Source organism: Etheostoma spectabile, chromosome 18, assembly GCF_008692095.1.
Source record: "Etheostoma spectabile isolate EspeVRDwgs_2016 chromosome 18, UIUC_Espe_1.0, whole genome shotgun sequence".
NCBI classification, from domain to species: Eukaryota; Metazoa; Chordata; class Actinopteri; order Perciformes; family Percidae; genus Etheostoma; species Etheostoma spectabile.
Window position 1 is genome coordinate 5,661,858 of NC_045750.1, and position 22,600 is coordinate 5,684,457.

Sequence of the window (22,600 nt, forward strand, 5' to 3'; positions counted from 1 at the left end):
CGGATATTGTAGATTTCACAATAAAAGAAGTAAAGTAACTTTGAGGTAGTTTCGCATCGCATTGCCAAACCTATCTCTAAATTGAAGAACTTTTCCATCCCTGCAGACTGGCAATTACTAATATTTTTACCATAACAATAAAAAAAAGTTAAATACTATAAAACCCCTATAAAATAAAACGACGTATCTTGTTTATATCAGAGACAAAACTTTAAATAAAACAAATGTAAATGCACATCCTAAAATTAATAATACTACAGTATAACACATGGTAGTTAGCTGCAATCTGTACTAAAAAAGTAATTTTGAAACACACACAAAAGTGTAAAAATCGGTTAAAAAAATGGTTCCTCAGAAATCATCAAAATCTGAGGTGTATTTTTGTTCAATTTTAATTAAAATAGGATAATCTCAGTGACACTGAGCGCCAATAAGAGAATGCACACAAAACTTGCCTTTCAAGTCACCATGTTGGGACTTTAATTTGAACAGAAAGACCGGAAGTACTACTCGGAGATCACTACAGTATTGAAATGAGGACTAAAGGGGTGGTGGTGCTACATCCCTTGTGACGAGATAAAAAAATAAAAATAATAATAAGCATGATGTCCCTAGGATTTCAACTTTCTACCACAAAACTGTCAAGAGACTAAAAAGCATTTCTGTAAAGGCTTTTATTTATTTATTTATTTCAAAGCGGTTTTAAATGACGTCCATACAAAAGTACTCTCAAAATACTCGGCTTGGAATGATCTACAGAAACCTTCATCCATTGATGAATCCATCCAAAAAATGAGCAAATATAGTGTGTATGCAACATTATATGACAGACAAATACACAAGTAAAGCCAAAATGTCAGAAGCGTACTTCCGAGCCCAGTATTTGTGGCACCCTAGATGCTCAAAGGAAAACAAACAGATGTTCATCCACATCTGCACCTGTGCACTAACAACTCTTTCAAACTGGGACCTGTCTGTTGACAAAAATGGCCTCTCCGTCAGTCCCACAGACAAGACACTGTCCAAGTACATCCAAGCTGTTGACAGACAGCGTCTGGCTGGGCAGCATGTGAGTCGTTTCCAGGCGACCTTTACTGGAGTCTGCGCTGAGCCAGGTGCTGATGAGAGACTGGTTCCCTCCAGCCGGGGCCATCGCACTGCGAGATATCTTGCTGCTGTTCCTGCCGCCTGGACAACAATGACAAAACCGTGTCCATTACTATTTTACAAGTTAATCCTTTTTACTATTATTATGTTGGTGTATAGCTTCCTTAGCAGGTTGATATGCAGCTTGTTTAGCTCCTGGTTGTCTGTATCACACCAGCTGACTCAGTGTTTTTGTGGTCTCTCTGACAACCAAACGATAAAAGCTGCGGTTTTATGACTACTACATTTAAAATTCATATATATATCTATCCTGTGATTAATTTTTCAGTTTCCTTTACATGATTGTGCTGTTATGTCTATTTGCAGCTGTTTTCAGATACAATCTGGTAACTGCTTCAAGAGGCCAGAGGTCACTGCTGACAGCCCACAACGGGAACATGTACTTCAGCAAATGTACTTAGTAACATTCTACCACTTCATTTAAAAATAATCATGTCTATCCTTTAAACAGACAAAAATGTTTTTCACAAACTCTAACATTTAAACCTGTTCACATTATTAAACTTTCACTTTAAGCTCTGTTTCCCCACAAGCCTTCACCTCAAACTCCTGTGAGGCACAGTTGATAACCACAGTAACGCAACAGCATCTCTTCAACCCTATACATGACATAGATAGTGAACATAGTCTGCGTATGATGGGAAAATATTGCTCGTACATTACATGCCTTATTGCATTAAAATGCTGTTTCTTGGCAGCACCGAGCAGTTTAATTTTTTGAAATAATATTTGTTATCCCCCTGCTGATTAAACTGAATAGCAGACAGAATAGTTTGACTTGCCTTGTAAGAAGGAGGGCATGTCTGACGGTGTGGAAGTCTCCCAGTGCAGCAGTGAACCATCCTCTGAGCATGTGAACAGGTGATCGGGGTTGGTTGGGTGGAAGTGGACTTCCCACACTGTACAGGAAAACCAAAGACAAACAACTATAAAACAATGACAAAAAGTCATTACAAAAGAAAAATATAATATACAGTCGGGTCCATAAATATCGGGACATCGATACAATTCTAATCTTTTTGGCTCTATACACCACCACAATGGATTTGAATTCCAACGAACAAGATGGGCTTTAACTGCAGATGTTCAGCTTTAATTTGAGGGCATTTCCATCCAAATCAGATGAACGGTGTAGGACTTACAACAGTTTGTATGTGTGCCTCCCATTTTCTTAAGGGACCAAAAGCAATGGGACAGTTTAACAATCATAAATCAAACTTTCACTTTTTAATACTTGGTTGCCAATCCTTTGCAGTCAATGACGGCGTGAAGTGTGGAACGCACAGACATCCCCAGACGCTGGGTTTCATCCCTGGTGATGCTCTGCCCGGCCTAATGATGGCTTGCTTTACTGATAGTGACAGCTCTTTGGATCTCATACTGAGTGTTGATAGCAAATGCAAATATCATACTTGAAATGAACTCTAGACCTTTTATCTGCCCCTTGTAAAATGGGATACTGAGGGAATAACACATCTGGCCATGCATCACCTGGGCAGCCAACTGTCCCATTACCTTTGGTGTGGGATTGGGAACCAAGTATTAAAAAGTGAAAGTTTGATTTATGATTGTTAAACTGTCCCATAACTTTTTGTCCCTCACATATAAAAACTGTTGTAATTCCTACACCGTTCACCTAATTTGAATGTAAATACCCTCCAATTAAAGTTGAACGTCTGTTGTTAAAGCACATCTTGTTTGTTTCATTTCAAATCCATTGTGGTGGTGTATAGAGCCAAAAAGATTAGAATTGTGTTGATGTCCCAATATTTATGGACCCGGCTGTATAACCACGTCAGAGTTCATTTGTATGTTTAAAAGTAGCAAATTAATGAATCTGCCCACAATATAATCTTACTTTCAGCAGAGTGTGCCTCCATGAGTGAGAAGGGCGTGCTGCCTTGTCTCACATCCCAGACACAGAGCATGCCGTCCTGCCCTCCTGTGGCAACAATGTGCTGTTGGTTCGGATGTCTGTCCACACAGTGCAGAGGGAGTCTGTCCCCTGACCTGCAAGGAAAACAAGTTATTATAACCACTCATAAAAAAGGAAAGGTCAGAACAGAATATTAGAAATGTAATTGTTGTTTGGATAGAACGGAGGAGATCTTACAAGGAGAGAATCTGGGATGGTGAGTTGCTCTGTTGTCTTAAGTCCCACAGTTTGAGTTGGCCGATTGAGTTCACTGTCAAAATCTCTGTTGTCCTCAAGTAAGTCACAGCATGAATCGTGCTGCTGTCCGCATTCTCTAACAGAGGTTAAACAAGTTAGATAGATAGATAGATAGATAGATAGATAGATAGATATTTATTGATCCCAAAAAAATGGCAAATTATGATGTTACAGCAGCAAACATACATCAGTCATACAGCACAGAATATGAATATAAATGAAACACTAGGATACAATATACATACATACAATGTACAGAGAAGGAATATACAATGTACAGGAATAAAACTATAAGAACAAATATTTGAATATATACAGGTTGGGAAAACAGAATGTGCAACTGCTTAAATAGTATGTTAAAATGTAAAAAGTGTTAGTCATTATATTCAAGTCCCATTTCACATAGTATGCTAAAGATTGTAAATCTAAGTGCATTTTAATGAGACGTGCCGCTACAGTAGCTTAATCTTAATCTCACCTATGACTCGAATCACTCCCTCCTGATCGGCCCTGAAGACGATAATCTTTCCATCTTCACCAACGGTAACAATCTCAGGACTGCTGCACACGACACCGGTACAGGGAGCGTTGTCACATGGGTAACGATGCACTCTTGGCCAGCGCCGAGAAACTGATATTGTCTGCAGTCGAGAGAGAGGATTTATATTTATATATTTACAAAAGCACAAGTATGTCATACTGTACTTGCACTTTGTCCAACATGCCCTTCCTTAAATTGCAACGTATTTGTGTAGCCAATTCTTTAAACTGATGTGACTTCATGTTAGTTCAGGGTTTATAAAGTCATTAGTTACATACCTTGAGGACATAATGATCTGTAACTGTTATATGCCTCCCACAGTAGGCAGATAGCCTCAGAAATATCAGACGAATGTCAGGCTAGGTATGTCTACATATTAGTTATTCCCAGCTAAAATCCAGTCAAATAAGGTCAAATAATTCTCTAATCACAGTTAAAGTTCCCCATGTTTTATCACTATAACGTATAAAATCACTGACCTGTAACTTGCAAATTTGGGTTTTAGATTTTAATCTTTAAAATGATTTTTATTAGTCTTTCCAATGTTTTTTTCCTGGCTTATTTTCTTACTGTATTTTTTTTTTTTTTTTTACAAATGTTTATAATGTGACTTTGTAAAGGATGCTATATCAAATACACTTATTATTATTATTATTTATTATTATTATTATATAATCTTGACTTGCACAATAGTGACTTTACAGATGCACAATGCCTAAATATAAATCCTAACAGCGTTTCTATTTCCAATACGCTTTGATTAAGCTTGCTTTGTTTTATGTTATAAGTCTTTCAGTTTGTCAAATAATATCAGCATCGCCATGAAATGTGCCAAGTTCTGCTGTGAGTGGCTGTAATCTGTCCCTGTATGCTGTGTGCTTTTTATGGAAGTCATCCTAAATATGGATATGGATAAGCTCGCTGTATGTGAAACGTGTGTCTCTAACAGACATAATTGTGCCAGTGTGTACCTGACTGTTTTGGTGGTGGCGGAAGATGGTGACTGCTCCAGTTGACGATGTTGTGACAATTCGTTCTTGGTCCAAAAACTGTAAAAACAGACAGAGGTGGGGAAAAAAGCCCCAACATTATAAATTGGACGTTTTTTCTCCCAAAGACAAACATTTGGTACATCCTGTCTTAGATCAATAAACATGTTACATGGATGAGTGTGATTGTCACTCTTGCTTTTAAGATCCGGTTGCCCTGGGTCAACAATGCAATGCCTTGTGCATTCATGTTCTCTGCAACATAATCCCTTCATAATAAAGACCTATTCCTTTTCTCTGCAAAACAAAGTCTAATTAAATTAGGGATTATGAGAAAGAGTTGCCTCTGTGCACTGAGCCTAAATTAAATGTTGCCAAGTGCCCATTTCAGGTCAACTTTAATATTCTGTACTTTAGTAACATTTCCAGGCTGGTACATTAGCTTAGATTCCCACTGAGTGTCTTACTTGGAGGTCCAGAACATCTCCATCATGCTTGTGTTCACATAAAAGCTGTGGGTCTCCTTCAAATCCATCGTCCATGTCTGATCTTCCATGGTCCCCAATGGACCAAAAGGAAATCTTGTTATCCTATAATAGACACACACTGATGAGTTAATCATTGTAATGTGAAGCAAATACGACAAGCAAGCAGCAGAAAACGATCCAACTGACAGTTGTCTTGCCAACCTCGTTATCCCACGAGCCGGTCGCAAAGATGTCTGGTTGCTGCAAAGACGAGTGCGATACAGGGCGCCATCTTGTTTTACTGACTTTCTGGGACACGTACTTAGCATTTACACTCTCCATTGAAACAGTTTCACACACGTTTAGTTAAAAGAACGATGGCTGGTGTTTGTGTTAGCTTAGCATTCATGGGCAAAACCAGTGTACGGTACGCGCCTACTACTTTGTACGTAACTACGGTGGCCCAGCAAGGTCACACTATCAAATCCGGCTACTTTTTTGCACATTTACTATTAACAAGTGTCGCACTCCCCCTACCGGCCACCGTCTACATTACTGCGGCAAATCTGATTATGCACTGGCTGAGCGATCTGGCGATCTGGCTGACGCTTACATGTTTTTAAAAGTATTTTAAAAATGCCCCTGTTCAGCATCAGGGTGTGTGTTAGGAAGACCGCCCCGCGGTGAAATCGTTTCGGATGCCTCGTGACGCATCCGCCGCTCCGCCGCCCGCTCTGGAGGTTGTCAGCTTCCTCGGTAAAACGGTTGGCGCAGGCGCGGCACTGACAGCTGCTGTCTACTTACTCCGCAAAGTGTGTTTAATAATGGCCTGGAAATCTGGAGGAGCCAGCCACGCAGAGCTTGTTAACAACCTCCGCAGTAAGTCCTGACGTGTTGTACGGCGGCAGCACCGACGCCTTTGCAGACGGGTCGCGCGGAAACGGTTTAGTTTGAAAGCTGAGGTTTTAACGCAGGAGGAGCGCGAGCTAGCTGGTTGCTAAGCTATGTGATATGTTGTTGTTGACCTAGCTAGCGTTACCTCTCTCCACCCCTTTCCCAAACCACGTTTACGCTGTGGAGCAGATGCATGCCTTCCGTCGCTGCAAAAAAAATAAAATAACAACAAATACACAAATCACCTATAGTCACAGATTATATCAGTTTCAGTTTTGTGTTGGGTTAGATTAGCCTGCTGGCTCTATGTGCGTCATTTGGGGACATCGTAGCTAGCGATAGCAGCGCTGCTAGGTGCCCTGCCCACATTCATTGACGGCTATCTATCTCTGTGCCATTCACTTTACATGAATGACACTACCAGCTGGAAATGGGATTCTAGTTTCTACAGTGCCCTTGTTAGTGAGTGATTGAAAATGGCAGCATGCTGTGTGAGCGGCAGTTAGTTGTTGCTCGGACAAAAAAACCAGCAGTGGCTCAGTGTACCACCCTGCTAGACTGCTGCTACCTGGTGCTAAGAACACTGTGATCAATGTCATCAGTGCCACATGGTTTATTCTGCAATCAGATGGCATTGTGTGGTTAAGAGGGAAACTCAGTGGTTGACAGACACTGAACATACAAGCTTTGATCTGACATGATAACATGCATGCACATAAATGCTATTAAACGTGATGGTATCTGCAGACTTGAGTGTGCATGTCCACCTTCAATATAAAGTATCTACCAGAGCTATTTATATGCTGTGCAGTCCAGCATTGCAACAGAAAGTTCAGCTGGAAGCATTTTGCCAAAGGCTGTGTGGTTGGAGGGCAGTGGTCAGTCATTCTACATTTGCTTTTTAATAAAAGCATAATTAGCATATTTTTCTTTCTTGGCAGATATCATTTTATATCTCTGTTTATTAAAGTGACCATATGTTGCAATCGTGCATGGTTAAAAAAAGACTTCTAGACTTCTCCTCAGTATGTAAAGCAGTCATGCAGTAAATTAAAATGATGACAATTTCCAAGGAAAAGGTCAAATAGGCTTTGACCAAAAGGCTTTTTAATTTTTTTTGTTTGGCATTTTAGGCCTTTATTTGTATAGGGCAGCTTAGACTTGAAAGGGGAGAGGAGTCGAGGAGTAAACCTCTATTTATGGGCGCCCGCTCTACAAGGTGAGCGAACCAGGCGCCCTCACCAAAAGGCTTTTGACTTAAATTCATGAGCATCCCCTTTTGATGTCTGCCTTTTATGCAATTTGGCAACCAGTTTTTATAAATTGAATTTAAGCAGGTCACACTCAGGCGGCATGCTAAGTCATGACTTTTTAAAATGGTATGTGTCCTCCTGACCAGTGACCTGGACTGGTCCGTACTGGCAGTAATAATTCAGCCAGTTGCAATGTTTTTGTTTTTTAAACCTTGACTTCCTTATGGTTTCTTAAAGTTCAGCATGTTTTGTGTTGGAGGAAAATGAAATGTTTCCAAATTGTACACTAAGTGGGTTTGTAGCCTAGAAACAACATGGTTTGTTTTCTTCACCCGGGGGCTTGCACCAAGAATTTTGAATTCTGAGAAAAATTACGGAAAGGAAGAAAACCGCTTAAAATCTGCCAGTATGGGTTATTTTAATTCCCCAAATCAGTACTAGGTGTCCATCTGGCAGCCTGTATGGTTTTTTGTGTGCATCCTAAAGCGGCACACAGCTCTGGCGGTGAGCAGAGACGGTAACGAGAGCACCACCGGCTGTCGTTGGCTTCTCCTGCCTTTGGCACCAGCTGCTGCAGGAACCTGTTATGAGAGATTATTGGGAAGACACTTGCAACTCTTAGGGAAGTTTTTTCAGTTCCTTCCACCACACGACTGTCAACTTTAACGCTTTGCTGCTGAAAGGCTTCCTGCCTGTGGGCTGCTGACTTCATTTTGTCCAAAGGTTTCTCTGATAGTCTCAGTTTATCATAATGTGCATATTGTGATTTGCTACTTCATCTTCATGCATATATGTTTTATATGTTTAATTCCTTTTTGTCCCAGTATTCTCCACTGTTCTTCCTGCATAGACATATAGTTTTTTCTCTAATACGTACCATTACCATAGGGAGGATAATATGGATACAAGCCTCTATAACAATATATGTAATTATATATCAAGATATAATACATTTTCTGGAAAATCAGTTGAGAAATTATTAAAACGTCAGACAGAAATATGTGTTTTTGGTTGATTCAATGAATTATCATCCTCACAGTGAGATAAAATCATCTAAACATTACATTTAGCCATAAAGAAGTGCTGCTCATTGACAATGGTCTAATACATAAGAATTAAAGGAATAGATAGTAATTCTGATGGTTCATAACTTCTCATTGTAAATGTCATATTTCACATCCCAAATGTACCAGTAATTATAGCATTTGGCTGTGTAATGCCTAATATCCCTGAATGTCCTTGTCTGTGTGTTATTTTTCTTTTATGTATTCCTATTTGCATCTGCTGAAAGATTATGTAACATATTCCCGTCTGGTGTTTGTGCCTGTTTACGTTTGCATAAAAGGGAGTGACACAAACTCTTTTGCATCCCCAGAAAATGGCATTATTAAGTCCGACAAGGTCTATGAAGTCATGCTGGCAACAGACCGAGCCCATTTCTCTAGGTGTAATCCGTACATGGACTCGCCACAGTCAATAGGTACGTCCGCTCACCTAATTATTCATGCATCGCAGCACAGTCTGGAATCCAAATACTGTCTGCTATCTGATGGAGGAACTAACAAAATCTCTCTTTTAACCAAAAGGCTACCAAGCAACCATCAGTGCCCCACACATGGTATGACTTTAAACGACTCTCAGACATTTCTGCATCCCGTGAATACTTTGAACAGTTTGTTGTTGTAAAGATTGCTCCAATACAATCATTCAGTAGATAACAAAGAGAAGCAGCCAGAGAAATACAAATTACCTTCACCTTTTTATTCCAAATCAAACCTTATCAACAATCTTTAGTGGATCACTATGGCAGTTAAATCTCTCTGGCAGTGTCAACAAACTGACAAATGATTTAAATTAAAAAAACAAAACAAAAAAAACACCAATATATATAACTGATCATTTTGTAATGTTAACAGACACAGAAAGAGACAGGTTGTGATGTTGGCCTGTTAGCTGTACTGGGTAGGATTTATGTAATCACAGGCAGTATCAGATGCAATATGTATGCTGACTGATGGGTTGTCATGCAGTTTTCTTGTTGACGTCCCCTCCCTCCACCCAGCACGCCTACGCCCTGGAGCTTCTACATGACCAGCTGTATGAGGGAGCCAAAGCTCTGGACGTTGGCTCCGGCAGTGGAATCCTCTCGGTTTGCTTCGCACGAATGGTGAGCCACACATGACGGGTAAACACATACAATTTCTCTCTTGGTGGCATTCTGATTGATTTAAACTGAAAGATGAATTAGCTTGTCAACCAACATGTTAACTGTTGTGATGTTGTTATTATGAACTGAGCACCTAATGCTCCCTCTGTGCTTTGCAGGTTGGGGCTAAAGGGAAAGTTATAGGAATTGATCACATCAAAGAGCTTGTAGATGATTCTGTAACCAATGTGAAGAAAGACGACCCCAGTTTGATAACATCGGGCAGAGTCAAGCTACTAGGTAAGGTGTCTCTGATGAAAGGTAGTCTATATCCACGGCGTACCACGTCCGGGATTGCTACGTTGCCGCTGGCAATTCCGCTGGATCCACCTCTTTTTTCGTCCGGATGTCCGTTTCCTTCTGCTTTTCTTAGTGCGTTTCTCAATGCAAGACTAGATGAAAAGTAACAGCCATTTACTTTTTTCATCTTTTTTCTGGGAATTATTTGAATAGAAGAACTTTCAGCTGACCCTTTTAAAACGAGGGACAGTGTGCTGGTCCTCAGCTCTTGCCGTCTTCTCTTCAGTGGGATCAAACAGAGGAGCTCAGCAGACAGAGTTGTGCCGTGTTAAATAATGAAGTGAGAACCTACTTTCACCTGCTCGGCAGGAGGGTGGTAGTGCAGACACAACTAGGCTATGAATAAAAGCAGGCAGTCAACAGACAATCATCCTTTGCTCTGTTATATTTCAAAAGAATTGCGGCTACAGTTTTGACAGATTGTAAAGGTTGATGGGAAAACACATCTGTTAACTTCAGGTTCAGTTTTTTTTCCTTGTGTTCTTGTGTCTCAGTTTAGTCAGTCAACAGAAAATGAGTTCCAGTTTTGTCCACTGTAGATATTAATTTTACCAAACGTTTGCCAGATGTTGCTAAATACTTTGTATTGACTTTTAATTTAGTCTGAAAGTAATTGCACAAAGAAGTGTGCAAACAAAACAACTACTGAACTATTAAAAAAAGGCAATACCTCCCAGCAAAATAGTAGAGAAGAAAACATGAAACAAACATGAAGGTTTTTCTGTAGACTGAAAAGGTGTCGGTTGAGACCAAAGCGTTATGCGCCTAGACTTTAAACTATTGGATGTCGAGGAGTTACATCAGAAGATTCTTTATTTTTTGGCTGATACAAGAATAAACTATTTTAAGATATCACTGGTATATTTAGAAATCTCCAGAAGTGTTGATGCACTTTGTGAAAGAAACTAGATGTCATACTCGAAAAATTGTCACGTTACTGATACAGCACCAACGTATTGAGTGCAAAAACTATTTGTCCATATGACTCTGCTTTATATCTTTAGGCTCTGGTACCATGTGACGGGAAGTTGTCTGTATTTGTGACATTTCTTGGAATAAATAATGACCTAGTTTATTGAAAACATGATCAATAGATTAACCAGACAGATACAACCTGAATGAAGAGTTGCCAGCACCGCAGTGCTTTAATGAGTAACTGCAATTGATGTAAATACAGAGTAGACAGATAATAGTAGAAGTGCAATATGGAGAAACGTGTGTGTGTGTGTGTGTGTGTGTGTGTGTGTGTGTGTGTGTGTGTGTGTGTGTGTGTGTGTGTGTGTGTGTGTGTGTGTGTGTGTGTTGTGTGTGTGTGTGTGTGTGTGTGTGTGTGTGTGTGTGTGTGTGTGTGTTTCAGTGGGAGACGGGCGATTGGGCCACACTGAGGAAGCGCCTTATGATGCCATCCATGTTGGCGCAGCAGCACCCAATGTCCCCCAAGCTGTAAGTCTATCTGAATGATTTCCAATGATCAAAGTCAACGCAAATAAAAATAAAAAGGATTGTTACCAGGATTAAATTAGCAATCCTGAAATGTCTTTCTAAATGCATAATGGTCCAGGTCCTTTGTATCACAATGCTATTGACTCTAATACTAATACCTTGTCTCCCTCCCAGCTTCTAGACCAGTTGAAGCCCGGCGGGCGGCTGATTCTGCCCGTTGGCCCGGCGGGAGGAAACCAGATGCTGGAGCAGTATGATAAGTTGGAGGACGGCAGCACCAAAATGAAGCCCTTGATGGGGGTGATTTATGTGCCTTTAACAGACAAAGACAAGCAGTGGTCCAGGTGGAAGTGACTTCCTTCTCCCCCTCCTCCCTCTCTCTCCTTCTCACAGTGGCAAAGGTGAAATGGTGTGGCTTGGAGCAGGCAATGGATCACAAGGGGCTGCATTTTGCTGCTGGTTGACATTTTTTGCTTCTTCCATACCATACCAACTAGCTGCACGTTTCCTTCATCGTTTTTTTAACTCCCAATTGGTTTGATTTAAAAAAAAAAAAAAAAAAAAACTGCCTGACTAATGAAATTTGAAGTCATAGTCACAAACACAAAATAAACTGAATGGCAGCAGTATGAAGACATATGCTTGGTTTTCAAGAGCATGAGTTCTTTTTGAATTTGGATGCTAATAACACACAAAAAAATCTGTTTGATCTTCTACTCTGTGAGATGTAGACAAAAAATTCTGTTTGCATTTTACTGTGATCTTAAAGGTCCCATGGCATAAAAAAGAGACTTCAGATACAGTATTAGGGGACCACTAAGGTCTATATAAAAGAGACTTCAGATACAGTATTAGGGGACCACTAAGGTCTACATAAAAGAGACTTCAGATACAGTATTAGGGGACCACTAAGGTCTATGTAAAAGAGACTTCAGATACAGTATTAGGGACCACTAAGGTCTATAAAAAAGAGACGGCAGACACAGTATTAGGGGACCACTAAGGTCTATATAAAAGAGACTTCAGATACAGTATTAGGGGACCACTAAGGTCTATAAAAAAGAGACGGCAGATACAGTATTGGGGGACCACTAAGGTCTATAAAAAAGAGACGGCAGACACAGTATTAGGGGACCACTAAGGTCTATATAAAAGAGACTTCAGATACAGTATTAGGGACCACTATGGTCTACATAAAAGAGACTTCAGATACAGTATTAGGGGACCACTAAGGTCTATATAAAAGAGACTTCAGATACAGTATTAGGGGACCACTAAGGTCTATATAAAGAGACTTCAGATACAGTATTAGGGGACCACTAAGGTCTGTATAAAGAGACTTCAGATACAGTATTAGGGGACCACTAAGGTCTATATAAAAGAGACTTCAGATACAGTATTAGGGGACCACTAAGGTCTATATAAAAGAGACTTCAGATACAGTATTAGGGGACCACTAAGGTCTATATAAAAGAGACTTCAGATACAGTATTAGGGGACCACTAAGGTCTATAAAAGAGACTTCAGATACAGTATTAGGGGACCACTAAGGTCTATATAAAAGCATCCAAAGAGCACCATGTCATGGGACCTTTACCATACTCCATGTGATGATAACTGTTTGCATGACGGGAGGATGGTTGTTTTTGCATGTCACTCTTCTGTTGTGCCTTTTCTGACATTGACTTCTCTTTGTCACAGGGATGAACTTTGAAGAGGAAGACAGTCCATAATCCACCTTTAAGTTTGAACCTGGAAAAAAAAACTTGGATGGGGGTCATACAGCCCATAAGCATAACAAAACATGCTCTTTTTGTTTAAGTCTAACAATGGACTAGAGTATCACATTGATGACAGCCAAGAAGGGCTGGGGAGAAAGACTGCTTGATGCTCAGCACAGAAATAGTGGTAAAGGCTTTTGTTTTTATTTTTTTATTTTCAGGCCTGCATCTTTTTGGTTATGTATTCTTTCTTAACGGCTGGATTTTTTCGTGTGGTTTATTTGATTTGCAATCAGCCATTTTTGCAGTATAACATTTCAGCAGCATCAAAGCTGACTGTAGGAGGAACGCCGGACAACAACGAGGAAAGCCTGAAACTTATAGATAACTCACCTAGCTACGGCGTGTGTGTGTGGATCATCTAACTGTAGACTTCTCTGCTAAAATATGAGCTTTTGCCAGCAGTATTAGTACACACACACACACACACACACAGGCAACACAATGGCTGATGTAACCCACATGTCCTGTTGGATGTGCAGCACTCTTATGTCATTCTACACATAGAATAAGTAACACATTGGATTATACTGCACGTACTGCAAAGAGAGCTGAGCACTAATAACACCGACACATACAGGGCTGTGCTTTCCACCTGGTGATCTGTTGCTTTCCGCCGCTGGTATTTCATTAACGATTTGCGCAGGCTCTTCTGGTGACTGATACCAAATGGGGTAGTCACTGATTGCCAAAATAAACTCCCAACAATATAAAGCAAATGAATGTCTGTTTTCTTGAAATCGAAAAAAAGCACATTTTATTTTGAAAGACGGATGATATTTGGCTTTCACAATTTCTGGAATGGCACATGAAAAATAAAAAGATGCTTATGTTTTTTTTCTGCCTTTTGTTGTTGAATCTCTTGTGTGCAGGCCGCAACCTTGTGTTAAATATATATTTCATTATGAAGTCTTGCAGGCAGGGCGGGAACAAGTATTTTAGAATGACAGAGGTCAGGAGTCCAGATTCTTTAAGCACAACCCCAAGAATTGTGTGACTAGCCACCAAAAAATTGTTTGTAAAATGTTCTGCTGATTTTAAATGATTTTCACATCTAAGTTTTGTAAAGTATTTTTCCCTATATGGTGGTTTTCACATGATTTGGCTGGTGGAAAAATATTTTACTTTTTTTTCTAAAATAGTAAACTTTTAAATAAAAACATGTTGATCCGTTTTGAATGAAAACTGCCAATAATTTGGGTGTAATGTGTAGTGTAAACCTTTCGGTCTTTTAAATGAACAAACAACTAATAAAACAAATAATGACCTTAAGTAAAGATGTGGTAAAAGGTTGAGAGTTGCTGTTTTGTGAATTACTTTATCAACAGATCTCACCAGTGTTTTGATATATAATAAACTTTAATTTCTCACATTAAAGACAGCACTTTGAGGGGAATACATGTGTGCAAATATAGTAGATACTCCACATAGTTTGCTCAATAAAGAAATATATGCAACAACATTTAGACAGGAATAGAGTTTGACAGAATTTGCTATGGCTTTATGTGATTCTGAAGTATAATTTGTTGCTAATTGCTAATCAGCTATGACAGGCACTCCAATGCGTTACATTTCTGCTCTTCAGCCAAGTTAACTCAAAGGTCCCACGACATGAAAATTTCACTTTGAGTTTTTAACAATATGCGTTCCCCCAGCCTGCCTTTGGTCCCCCAGTGGCTAGAAATGGTGATAGGTGTAAAACAAGCCCTGGGTATCCTGCTCTGCCTCTGAGAAAATGAAAGCTCAGATGGGCTGATCTGGAATATTGCTCCTTATGAGGTCATAAGGGGCAAGATTACCACCCCTTTCTCTGCTTTGCCCGCCTATGAGAAAGAGAAAGACATAATCGCTTTCAAACGAGCAAAGTGGCAGTTGATCAAGGCCACACCCCCGGCCTCCACCTTGCCCCCCCTCTCTCCTCCTCAAAAGCTACAGACTCAGAAATGGCACATACTAAGGAAAGCTCATTGTGGGACTGGCTCTAGTAGCTGTAATTCTGCACCAAGGCTGAATTTCAGGAAAGAGACTTCAGATATAGTATTAGGGGACCACTAATGTCTATATAAAAGAGACTTCAGGTATAGTATTAGGGGACCACTAAGGTCTAAATAAAAGAGACTTCAGATATAGTATTGGGGGACCACTAAGGTCTAAATAAAAGCATCCAAAAAGCACCACATCATGGGACCTTCAAATCAAATGTACAGCACAAACATGCCACATTAGTGCCACCCAATGGCAGAAACACCATGTTTTTGTGCAGCACTAATTAGGAAAAATACATCACAAGTGGAAATAAAAACGTTTGGCATCAAAGTAACCTGTGTTTTAGAAATAGATTTAATTTTAGTAAAGGGGGAAATAGAGTATCTTCTACTGTATATATCCCAGAAGTCCCTGGGGGGAATGTTTACAGCAGGATATCAGTATCGAACTAGCAAAGCAGACTCTTTCATCGTGGATTCATTCAGATTTTCTTAAACCATATGAATTCCCAAGCATCTGAATATGTGTCAATGGCTTTGAAGGCAGCGTCTATCAGCAGATTCACCAGTCAGGTGGTGATGTTCAGAAAACGTTCACCACAGAAGAGATATGGGATGTTTCCACCCTGAAGTTAGGACAAATTAAAGACGCTGGGCTGCAAGAAACAGAGTGCAAATTCAAAAAGTCCTGGCTCAGGCTGTGGTGACAACACCCGTGTTTCTTACTCAGATTTCGGCGCTCTCCGTTTGCTGCCCGTGGCTGATTGGCTACAGGTACATGCCGTTGATGAGGTAATCTGACTCCTCCGTGGTGAGGGGTCGAGCTTTCTTTAACTTGTGTCGAACAAGTCTGAGACGACAGCCGATCATAAGCAGCAGCAGTGCAGTGATGATCAGGCCGAGAGCCAGAGGAAGAATTGCACCTTCAGGATGAAGTAGAGGCCATATGGAAAATTTGGCTGACATAAAAAAGAACAAGAGGTACATATAAACTAAAAGTTTCATGTTAGGTCTTACCTGACTCTGGTACTGGATGTCCTCCTACTACTGGAAATGGTTTGGAGACAGGGACGTCGCTCTCTGCTTGGCTCTGGGGGACTCTAGGGCCAGCTTCAAGAAAGGAACAAATACAATTAAATTTGAAAACAGTTAACACTTACTGGTATGTCAGTTTAATTAACATACACTGTGGCTTTACCTATCTCAGTCTGTTTGGTTATTGGAGGAGCCACAGTTGCTGGTTTGAAAGCCGGACCTAAAAGATATTTATAATAAACATGTTTCATGTTGTTGCAATCATAAAATTAGATTAAAAAAAATAAATGGGCAAGAAGCCGATTCTCACCTTTCTGTATACATTCACTGACACAGTCAGATTCCTGGAGGAAGTTGTTATGGTTGCCCTGGCAACCACCATACAGGAAGTGTTTGCATTCTCCCTCCTTTTGGTCATAGTACCAGCGTGGGAAGGTGCCTTTACAGGGTCCGACAACTGGAGCTGCAGCACATGGATCTACAGCAACACAGAGAAAGAGTGAGACACAATCAACCTTCTATATGACACACATTAGGAGCGGCTCATATGGAGACACAGTTAGCCAATAGCTGGTGAACATTGTTTAGTCGCTACAGAGTCAGATATTTGAGTTGGTGGAGTTCAAAACAGATAAGAAAGTGAATATTTGATTTACATTTGCCAGGTGGCCAGAAACACAACTCCAAATTAAACCTAAGGTTGCTCCAGGTCTGCTGGATGTGTAAATTGGTGATTGCTTACTGACACATGACACATCATATGTCATTGTTGTGTTTACAGCTCGTCTCCTGCCAAATATTGATTAATGAGATAAGACTTTATTGAAAAGGGAGAGGGAAGTTGCATCCTGAGGAGAGTCAATGCATTCCCATCAACAACCATATTCACAACCAACTGAGAGTAAAGATTTTAATATTTTTTAAAACCCATTATATATATATAATGATATAATTGGGTTTTACCTTACTTAACCAAGCATTTAGACATGGGACTGAGCATTCGTGATATAAAGAAAAGACTCCTGAGAATGTAGTACCTGCAGTAAAATACCAATTCCTTTAGGTCAATCTCAGCCTGATTCAGGGATCAGATGGCAGCGGGGACAGAGGGGCTTTGTTCTAGCACTCAGAGGGGACGCAGGCAAAGTGCTGCTTTCCCAGGATGCTGAATGCTGAGTGGCCCTGAGGCTTCGCCAGCATTTTGAGCTGAGTGTTATGACTCAGTGGCTGCCTACAGGGCCTCCATCTGCTTCTATGTCCAGACACACACTAAAAACCCTCTCTGTCTTGTCACAAAGGGATACTGCACTAATGACACAGCGATGGAGGATCATATTGTGATGCAAACATTTGACCAAATGCAGAAAAAGTAAAAGAAATGCTTTTGGACTCGCATCCAACCATTTATTTGAAAATACCACTCTATGTTGTATCACCCCACTGCTTTGTTTACATATGAGATGCCCTGTGAGTGAGAATAAAGCTCTTCAAACACAAACACAACCTTACCATGACTGGCTGAAGCCTCCTGTTGAGTGGGACTTTGTGGAGGAGCGGCATGGCTCCTGTCCTGAGGTGTTATGTTCTCTGTGGTCTTTCTGGGCCCAGTCTGGAGCATGGAGCCATCCTCTGCCTCATCTGTCTGGGCTACAGGCCGATGAGGGTTTGACACATCAGCAGTGTGGGTCACTGACTTCCTGTTGCTGTCAACTAAAGAAATTACAGAAAAACAAACGGTGGGAAGATCCATATGCTTTTGCTTAAGTTTTCCTCCATTCTTTCATCCCTTTAACTGAACCTGATATTACAAGATCATAAGAGATTATAAAATAAGTTCACCATTTAAACAAACAAAACATTTCTCATTTCTGAAGAACCAGGGGTTTCTTACACATTGGGCAGAAGTCTTCATCAGAGCGGTCAGGACAGTGTTGCTTCCCATCACAGGCGTAGGTGATGTCAATACAGCAGCCGTCATCACACTTGAACTGGTACTTTGAACAGAGGCCTGTACACACTGTGGACACAGAAAGTTACAGCTATACACACGGCTCAACTGTAACAGTATTGCACTGTAACCACAAAGCCCCATCTTTAAAAGAAACGAAAATGGTGAAAGTACTGTACATGTTCTTCAATGTTGTTGCATCATTAGTGCTGCCATTTTATGATTGAGATAAACAACTCAAGAAACTTTCAGTTAGTAAGGGATCCATTCATGTGAAAGAAAAGCCGGCAATATATCGCACCGCTTGACAATTAACAATAAAATTGAAATGAGTCTGAATATTTGTGTATTTGTTTGTTTGTTTTTGCTCTTATTGTAGAAAATGCTGCCGCTGTAACAAGGAAATTTTCCCGCTGTGGGATGAATAAAGTATAATCTAATCTAAAAGGAACAACAAAACCACAACATAGACCTATGTTTTGGGGACCACTTCACCTTCTGCTTGGTGTTTTGGGGCCAGCACAGTGACAGAGACGTTGTCAGAGCTTTTCTGGCCCGCTGTGTCAGTGACAGTCATTTGGAAGGAGTAGACTCCCTCCTGGAGACCGCTGATCTTCAGGAGCCCAGGATGAGATGCCTTCAACAGATGCAAAAAGATCAGACTTTAATGAATCACATATGCACAGATTGAGATTTTCCTCAGACCTTTCTAAGTTCTCCTAAGTTGTTCTCATCTTAAAAATTACAGCAGATGTTAGTACATGGCAACATTTTTAAAAATGTACTGGCTTGTAAAATGTTTTTTAAATTGACAAAAAAGATTCACTGTTGCTGTGTATTAACTATTTTCTGTTGAAGTCACAAAATGGTGAAAACTAACCACAGAGGAACAGTGTAACGAGTATTTATATAAAAAGCAGGACACTTTGTAGCAGATGTTTCACATGTTTCCTCTAAGCTGCTAACGGAGAGCAGGCTCCAACATTTCTGCTGTCCATGGGACAGGTTTGGGCGTAACTCTTATCTCTGTTGGTACAGCCGGCGTTATGGAGCTCTGGCCACTCTGTTGACTTAAAGGTGCTCTCAGTGATGTCACGCGTGTTTTAGGCAACATTTGTTGTCACATACAGCAAACATCTCCTCACTATCTGCTAGCTGCCTGTCCCCAGATCACACTGTAAAAAACATCTCCTCACTATCTGCTAGCTGCCTGTCCGCAGAACACACTGTAAAAAACATCTCCTCACTATCTGCTAGCTGCCTGTCCGCAGAACACACTGTAAAAAACATCTCCTCACTATCTGCTAGCTGCCTGTCCGCAGAACACACTGTAAAAAACATCTCCTCACTATCTGCTAGCTGCCTGTCCGCAGAACACACTGTAAAAAAACATCTCCTCACTATCTGCTAGCTGCCTGTCCCCAGAACACACTGTAAAAAACATCTCCTCACTATCTGCTAGCTGCCTGTCCCCAGATCACACTGTAAAAAACACGGTCTCTGTGGACAGCCCAGGGTCTACAAATGGCAACAAAAACAAAGTGTGTGCTCACCTGCACCACAAAGCAAACACAAACAGTGTTCCAGCCAATAACCGACAAGAAAGATCTGGGATGGGGGTTGGGGGGGGGGGGGTTAGTGTGCGGGTAGCACAGAGGGGAGGGGGAGGGGACGGGTCGAGGAGGAGGGAGGGACGAGCTAGTCTCATTTTGTTTGAAAATACTTCAAAAATCAACAAGAAGTATCATCACCCAACATTGCTTAGAGCACCTTTAACTGTAACAAACAAGCAATTTCACACTGGTGTCTCTGAGGGTGATTAGTGACTATTCATACCACAAATTAAAATGTTAGAGAGCTATTCTTGTTTATATTCTTAACTCACTCTGTGTGATCTCCTGTGTTTGTTTTCAGGCTTTCATTCTCACGTCGAGCACCCAAACTAAACTGCATTTAATATTTTACTGCAAGATGCCTCGGCTATGAGCCTTTCCTGACCTTCATATTGATGGCTGTGTCCCCCTTGACGAGGGTCCATTCATAGTGGCTTATGCCATGGTCGTCCACACTGTCCCGTCCATCCAGGACAGCCCAGTCTGTGGGCAGCTGGATCACCACATCCTGTCCAGCATCACTGCGAGGAGGCTCATCCACATCTGCAAAATCAGCCACAGGAAAAACCAAGAAAATATGGAGGATGTGTACTACATGCCTACTTCATTTCAATTTTACTCTTTCTTGTCCTGTCTTGTTAATCGTTTGGTTTATAATTGTTGTAAAATAGGGGAAAATGCCAGAGAAAATGTCTTAAAAGCTAACGGCAACTTGAGATACATTGGTTTGTATGACAAACATTGCAAAAGTAGAATATATTTGCTTTAAAATAATATAAAACACAAACAAATCCTCATTTTGGAGAAGCTGAAACAATAGAATAAATTGTATTTTTAACTTGATGACTTAACTTGATATGGTTTTGGGATTATCTAAACAGTCGGTGAATGGTTGAGAGAAAAAACACCTGTTGCCGGTCTCAGTGGCCTAATTTTACTCAGCTAGAACCTGGAAGGTAAATCATTAACTCAACCTGCCTGCTTTATAAAGATAAGTAGTTAGTATATAGCAGTCTATCTCATTTGATTATATTACTTACTAGGGACATTAAACTGAGACTAAAGTCACCTGAAGTTTTAGGTAGCAACCTTTGCCCAAACCTTAAGGAAAAGGGAGCATAAATTACCATTGGGGCTTCATTTCTGTTCTTTAAAAGCATATAATAGTGCAAAAGCCTTTCCAATAGGGCCTTACACAATAGATACATGCTAAATATACAACTTTTCTTTATCAGTATCAGTACAAAGTACAAATGTCTTATTTATCCAGCAAATTGGTAACTAGAAGTGTAACCAAGGGCCCTGCAGGACATGTAATAGTGTCAACACATTGCATGAACAACAAAATCCAATTAAGATAAATCAGATAGAGCAATACTTTCAATATTTCGGTTGTTGTAAAACGTAGCCTGTGAGCCTGAGCCTGTGGTTTTCATGCAGCATCTCCCACCTTGTGTATCCACCTCATCCGGATGTCCTTCCCCGGGCCTCCTGGCTGCACCGCTGGATGTAGCAGGGAGGTGTCCCAGCGTTGTGTTGGGAGTCCGGCTGTATGTAGTGAAGCCCTGTTGCGGTGCAAATGAGCAGACATTTTTATTCCTGTAGGTGCAGTTGAACAGGTAGCAGCTGAGACTGTCCCCGGGCTGCCTCAGGTCCTGCTGGACCACCGCCACGGTGCAGTGAGGCTGGGAGCAGCAGGCGTGCAGACAGTCCTTCGGGGTGTACACCCTGTCCGGGGCTAACAGGAAGGTGGCCCCCTGCTCGATGGAGGCCTTGGCTCGGATGATGCGCTCCCCGACGGCGTTAAAGTCGCCCACACAGGAGTCCGTCACATCGCCTGTCCTGTACGTCTGGTCCTGCTGGAGCTGCTTGCGGAATTCCTCCAACAGCTCCTCCACGCCTGATATTTTGGATTTTAGATCCGATATTGGCAAAGACCGAGTGCAGATACGTTGGACGGCGCTCAACAGCACAACACCACCGAGCAGCAGCAGCCGGGGATGCTGAAGAAGAGCCATGTTGTTCACGCAATTAAACGGCGTCTCCCTCTCGTGCCTCCCGCTGGTCTCCGACGCATCCACCCCGCAAAGATGGCCTTCCTACATTAAATATACATCTGTAATAGTCATGTAAAACACGGTGTGTTACACAACAGCCGCGTCTAGCTCGCTAAATCATGCGCGAAGGTGATTACGGGTTGGTTGTCCTCTGACGATGCTAGAAATCTGTCGTTGTCATGGTGAGGAGGGAGACGGCCGCGAGCGCGAGACCAAAACGTTTTTATTTTTATTTTTTTATTTTTAAAAAGCAACATACAAAGATACAATTAAACAGCATTAGCCCATATATAAAAAAATAAATTATACAAAAAAATATATGATGAGCATGAAGCATAGACAGTTAAAGAAAGGCGTAAGGGCGAGACCAGCAGAAACCACTGACGTCACAATGATGGATAAATATGTCGAGTGGAAAGCTAACACACCTGTGACGTAGCTCTATTTACCTCCCTGTCTCTACTTTCTACTGGTGTTTGCTTTTATAAAAAGGCACGCTATATATTCGTTTTAACAGCAACAACACACATGGGAGACATTTGTATTTATTTAGCTATAGTTTGTGTTCAGTTTGTTTTTGTCATAGCCCTAAGCTAATTGTATGTTTTTATTATAATTGTTGTCCTGCAATATTTTGAGGCAGCTTAGGTGTGTGTGTGTGTGTTGACTGCCTGTATCGGTCTCATAAATTCATTATTTAACAGTTGTATCACTCTGTAAAGCACATTGAATTGCCTCTATGAGATTA

The 22,600-nt window shown here is 40.9% G+C and overlaps 3 protein-coding genes across 5 annotated transcripts; 1 reads left to right on the forward strand and 2 right to left on the reverse strand.

The window, feature by feature from the left end:
• Positions 1–657: 657 nt before the first annotated feature.
• nup43 (nucleoporin 43) lies at positions 658–5,943 on the reverse strand. Of its 2 annotated transcripts, none has more exons than XM_032543726.1 (8): positions 5,560–5,943; positions 5,338–5,460; positions 4,853–4,930; positions 3,819–3,981; positions 3,281–3,416; positions 3,026–3,177; positions 1,950–2,066; positions 658–1,188 (listed from the first exon to the last, which is right to left on the reverse strand). In XM_032543726.1, the coding sequence occupies exons 1-8, from the start codon at positions 5,677–5,679 to the stop codon at positions 959–961; spliced, it is 1,119 nt and encodes a 372-aa protein (XP_032399617.1). In that variant the 5' UTR covers positions 5,680–5,943; the 3' UTR covers positions 658–958. The 2 variants fall into 2 exon arrangements, with proteins under 2 accessions (XP_032399617.1, XP_032399616.1); XM_032543725.1 differs by having other exon boundaries at positions 5,545–5,943.
• Positions 5,944–5,950: 7 nt separating this feature from the next.
• Positions 5,951–13,924, forward strand: pcmt (protein-L-isoaspartate (D-aspartate) O-methyltransferase). Of its 2 annotated transcripts, none has more exons than XM_032543728.1 (8): positions 5,951–6,216; positions 8,860–8,964; positions 9,071–9,102; positions 9,547–9,651; positions 9,810–9,930; positions 11,348–11,433; positions 11,608–11,834; positions 13,135–13,924. In XM_032543728.1, the coding sequence occupies exons 1-7, from the start codon at positions 6,036–6,038 to the stop codon at positions 11,785–11,787; spliced, it is 810 nt and encodes a 269-aa protein (XP_032399619.1). In that variant the 5' UTR covers positions 5,951–6,035; the 3' UTR covers positions 11,788–11,834; positions 13,135–13,924. The 2 variants fall into 2 exon arrangements, with proteins under 2 accessions (XP_032399619.1, XP_032399618.1); XM_032543727.1 differs by having other exon boundaries at positions 11,608–11,777.
• lrp11 (low density lipoprotein receptor-related protein 11) lies at positions 13,426–22,106 on the reverse strand. The gene is made up of 10 exons (XM_032543724.1): positions 21,246–22,106; positions 20,181–20,338; positions 18,678–18,819; positions 18,126–18,251; positions 17,744–17,944; positions 16,545–16,712; positions 16,398–16,454; positions 16,217–16,309; positions 15,403–16,122; positions 13,426–14,808 (listed from the first exon to the last, which is right to left on the reverse strand). The coding sequence occupies exons 1-9, from the start codon at positions 21,811–21,813 to the stop codon at positions 15,968–15,970; spliced, it is 1,668 nt and encodes a 555-aa protein (XP_032399615.1). The 5' UTR covers positions 21,814–22,106; the 3' UTR covers positions 13,426–14,808; positions 15,403–15,967.
• Positions 22,107–22,600: the final 494 nt, after the last annotated feature.